Below are 3,224 nucleotides of genomic sequence, written 5' to 3'. Positions count from 1 at the left end.
GAGTAGTCGGCAGATTGTGGAGAGCGAATTTATAGCACCCGCTAATGATATGCCCCGTAGATTTCAATTGCCCCGGTCGTCTGATTGGTTGTCTGTCGAAATCTGGCACTGTGATTGGTCAGTTGTTATAGCGCCAGGATCCGATTTTCCGAAGCAAGCTCGACACTTCTGGACCGGTGTCACGTCGGAAAATGTGGCAATGGCGATGTTGAGCTATTTAGAATGGCTATCGAATACTACTGTAGGTAACAAGACATCACCTTACTCATTAAATTTGTCGATAAATACACAATATCACTTTGTCTTCACTGTGTGTCAACAAAATAACAATAGTTTTATTAGCCTGTGCGCGTATATGTATGTATGTATGGATGTGTGTGTGTGTGTGTGTGTGTGTGTGTGTGTGTGTGTGTGTGTGCGTACATGTGTGTGTTCGTGTGTGTGTGCGTACATGTGTGTGCGTGCGCCTGTGTGTGAATGCTGTATGTGTATGTGCGTCATATTTTAACGTGAGCAAGGGAATGGGGAGGGCGGTGTTGCTGTACTGATGGAAAGTTGTTTTTCTTTTCTATTCCTCTTTATTCCATGTGTTCTATCTTTCAAACGATAATATGCATTGATGTGGATAGGTGATTGAGATAGCTCTTTTGTGAGGATGTGGTTGGCCCTGAAAAGGGCCGGGGTTTGCAGGAAAAACAACGGTCAGATCTTCACTTCTTCTTGGGCTTGGAGGCCTTCTTGGCGGGCGCGGTCTTCTTGGTGGTCTTCTTTGTCGGAGTTTTTTTGACGGGTTTCTTGGCAGCAGGTTTCTTGGCAGGAGATTTCTTGGTTTTCTTGCTCGCGGTCGGTTTCTTGGTCGTCGTCTTCTTGGGGGTGGTAGCCTTCTTCGCCTTGGGCTTCTTTGGCTTGGATGTCTTGGGTTTTGCGGCCTTCTTAGCCACGGGTTTCTTAGCCACTGGCTTCTTGACGGCCTTCTTAGCCGCCTTCTCGGCGGCTTTCTTGGCAGCCACGTTGATCTTGAAGGACCCCGACGCTCCGGTCCCTTTAACCTGTAGGAGGGTACCCTTCTCCACCAAGGTTTTCAGGGCGCGCTTTATGAAGTGCGCTTTCTTCTCCACGTCAAACTTGTAGTTGCCAGCGATGTACTTTTTGATAGCCGACAGAGAAGAACCGGTGCGGTCCTTGAGCGCTTCCACGGCCGCCGTAACCATGACGGTGGTGGGCGGGTGAGCCGCAGGGGCCTTGGGCGCCGCGGGCTTCTTGGCCTTCTTCGGGGACGATGCTGGAGCGGACATGCTGTCTTGTCTTGTCTGTGTTAGTCGCGCAAATGAACCCGGTGTCTTGTCAAGCTGGCGTGAAGTACTAAAGGCACGGACCTGGCCGGAATCGTCACACTTTGTCTGCGTCTTATTGTCCGTCGAACTTGCGTTTCTTTTCTACATTGACGGTGGAATTCCTCCCTTACCAGACACGACAAATAATATTTCATTGGTTTATTAAAGTACAGCACAGTACCGTCTTTTCACGGTAAGACAGCTGCGACGAATCATACAGCCCGCACATGGAGCAACAACAATAGAACACACACATCAAGATCCATCCGCCGCGCACAGAAAACACATCACATTGTACTACATGTCTCCTTCCACACACAACAAACATCCGCTAATTACAAGAAAAGCAGCAAAGATCACAACATCAGCCAAGGAAAACATCACCCATGCGCATCCATCATCAAAAACACATACAAACACACAGAATAAAGACAACTAATAAACAAACGCAAACGATTATTGAGAACTACAATCGTACGTGAGCACAGACAGGTGTGATTGCTTGCTTGCTTGGGTTTTGAAAGAATGTACTTTATGTGTTGTCGTTGTTTATTAGAGTCGACTGGGTGTGTACGTGTGTGAGATGGTTGTGAGAAAATACAGCTCTTTCTAAGACATTTGGGTGGCCCTGAAAAGGGCCGGGGTTTGCTTGCGATGATAAGTCAGTCGGATCTTTTAGCCACCGAAGCCGTAGAGGGTGCGGCCTTGGCGTTTGAGAGCGTAGACAACGTCCATGGCGGTGACGGTCTTGCGCTTGGCATGCTCGGTGTAGGTCACTGCGTCGCGGATCACGTTCTCCAGGAAGACCTTGAGAACACCTCGGGTCTCCTCGTAGATGAGGCCGGAGATGCGCTTGACGCCGCCTCGGCGAGCCAGACGACGGATGGCGGGCTTGGTAATGCCCTGGATGTTGTCGCGAAGCACCTTGCGGTGACGCTTGGCGCCTCCCTTTCCGAGACCCTTGCCTCCTTTGCCGCGTCCAGACATGATACAGGCAGGTGCGATGTTCTTCTCGACTAGGATTAGAGCGAAGAAACGAATGACTGTTCTCTTGCCTGATCCTATTTAATAGCAGTCCTGCGGACCTACGAGGAGTCTAGGCCGCGACCGGTCGACCACACCTGGCCAATGGTAGGACGCCATCGATCCGTCACTCCATCCGAGCTACTCAAGACAACTCCACGCCGACGATTTCGCACCGGAAAGCCAGCGCTGACATTGAAAAAAGTTAAAGCACATCGAAACAAAGGGAGAAAGGGGAAGTGAAATGACATCAAAGATTACAAGACATTAAAGCTGACAAGAGGCAGAAAGCTACCCAATACACGGAAGCGTTTACACCTCACAGGGTCTTCATTAGCTAGGGCCCAGAAGTTGGACTACACATTTCAGATATCGTCTGTCTGTGTTGAAGGCTCTTGTCATGAAAGGAATGCCCACCGACGACGTAAACGCCGTTTCGTTGTTCTAAAGAACGCCCAAAGGACGTCACAGGTGACGACATTTGTTCCAGAGGATAAATGTTCTGTCGTACTAAAAGAACGTGTGCATACTTTTATTACGTCAGAAGACACTTGATTTTCTTTGATTTTTTTTTTTTTTTTTTGGTATGCGTGACAGCTCTGTACATGTTCTACTAGGGAGTGTTGGTGGGTGGGTTCCAGGCACCTGCATGCGATAGATCACAATACAGTGGCGCGTACCTGTGTCGGGTGTTTGTTTGACTGGAAAGTGTGATTGTTATATAGCTCTTTTGTGGGGATGTGGGTGGCCTTGAAAAAGGCACGGGGTTAACTCTAGCTCTGTCGGTAGATTCACTTGGACTTGTGTACTTGGTGACGGCCTTGGTGCCCTCGCTGACGGCGTGCTTGGCTAGCTCGCCCGGCAGCA

At 49.3% G+C, this 3,224-nt stretch overlaps 3 protein-coding genes across 3 annotated transcripts in view; 1 reads left to right on the top strand and 2 right to left on the bottom strand.

The window, feature by feature from the left end:
* The window catches only part of LOC118432595 (telomerase protein component 1-like), a 69,684-nt gene that overhangs the window by 8,975 nt on the left and 57,485 nt on the right, over positions 1-3,224 (top strand). The gene's annotated exons all lie outside the window — the stretch shown is intronic.
* On the bottom strand, positions 425-1,329 carry LOC118432606 (histone H1-like). The gene has a single exon (XM_035844238.1). The coding sequence runs from the start codon at positions 1,293-1,295 to the stop codon at positions 711-713; it is 585 nt and encodes a 194-aa protein (XP_035700131.1). The 5' UTR covers positions 1,296-1,329; the 3' UTR covers positions 425-710.
* Positions 1,577-3,224, bottom strand: part of LOC118432141 — a 6,294-nt gene continuing 4,646 nt past the window's right edge. Inside the window, exon 4 of the mRNA XM_035843668.1 lies at positions 1,577-2,342. Within this exon, the coding sequence (XP_035699561.1) occupies positions 2,010-2,342 (333 nt within the window). The 3' untranslated portion in view covers positions 1,577-2,009. The remainder of the gene's footprint in view (positions 2,343-3,224) is intronic.

This window comes from Branchiostoma floridae, chromosome 15, assembly GCF_000003815.2.
Source record: "Branchiostoma floridae strain S238N-H82 chromosome 15, Bfl_VNyyK, whole genome shotgun sequence".
Classification (NCBI taxonomy): domain Eukaryota; kingdom Metazoa; phylum Chordata; class Leptocardii; order Amphioxiformes; family Branchiostomatidae; genus Branchiostoma; species Branchiostoma floridae.
The sequence above is the reverse complement of the archived record's forward strand: the minus strand, read 5'-3'. Positions and strand labels throughout refer to the sequence as shown.

Bases quoted from the DNA above. Each gene is read 5' to 3' on its own strand.
- LOC118432606 (XM_035844238.1), bottom strand. From the start codon at position 1,295: ATGTCCGCTCCAGCATCGTCCCCGAAGAAGGCCAAGAAGCCCGCGGCG.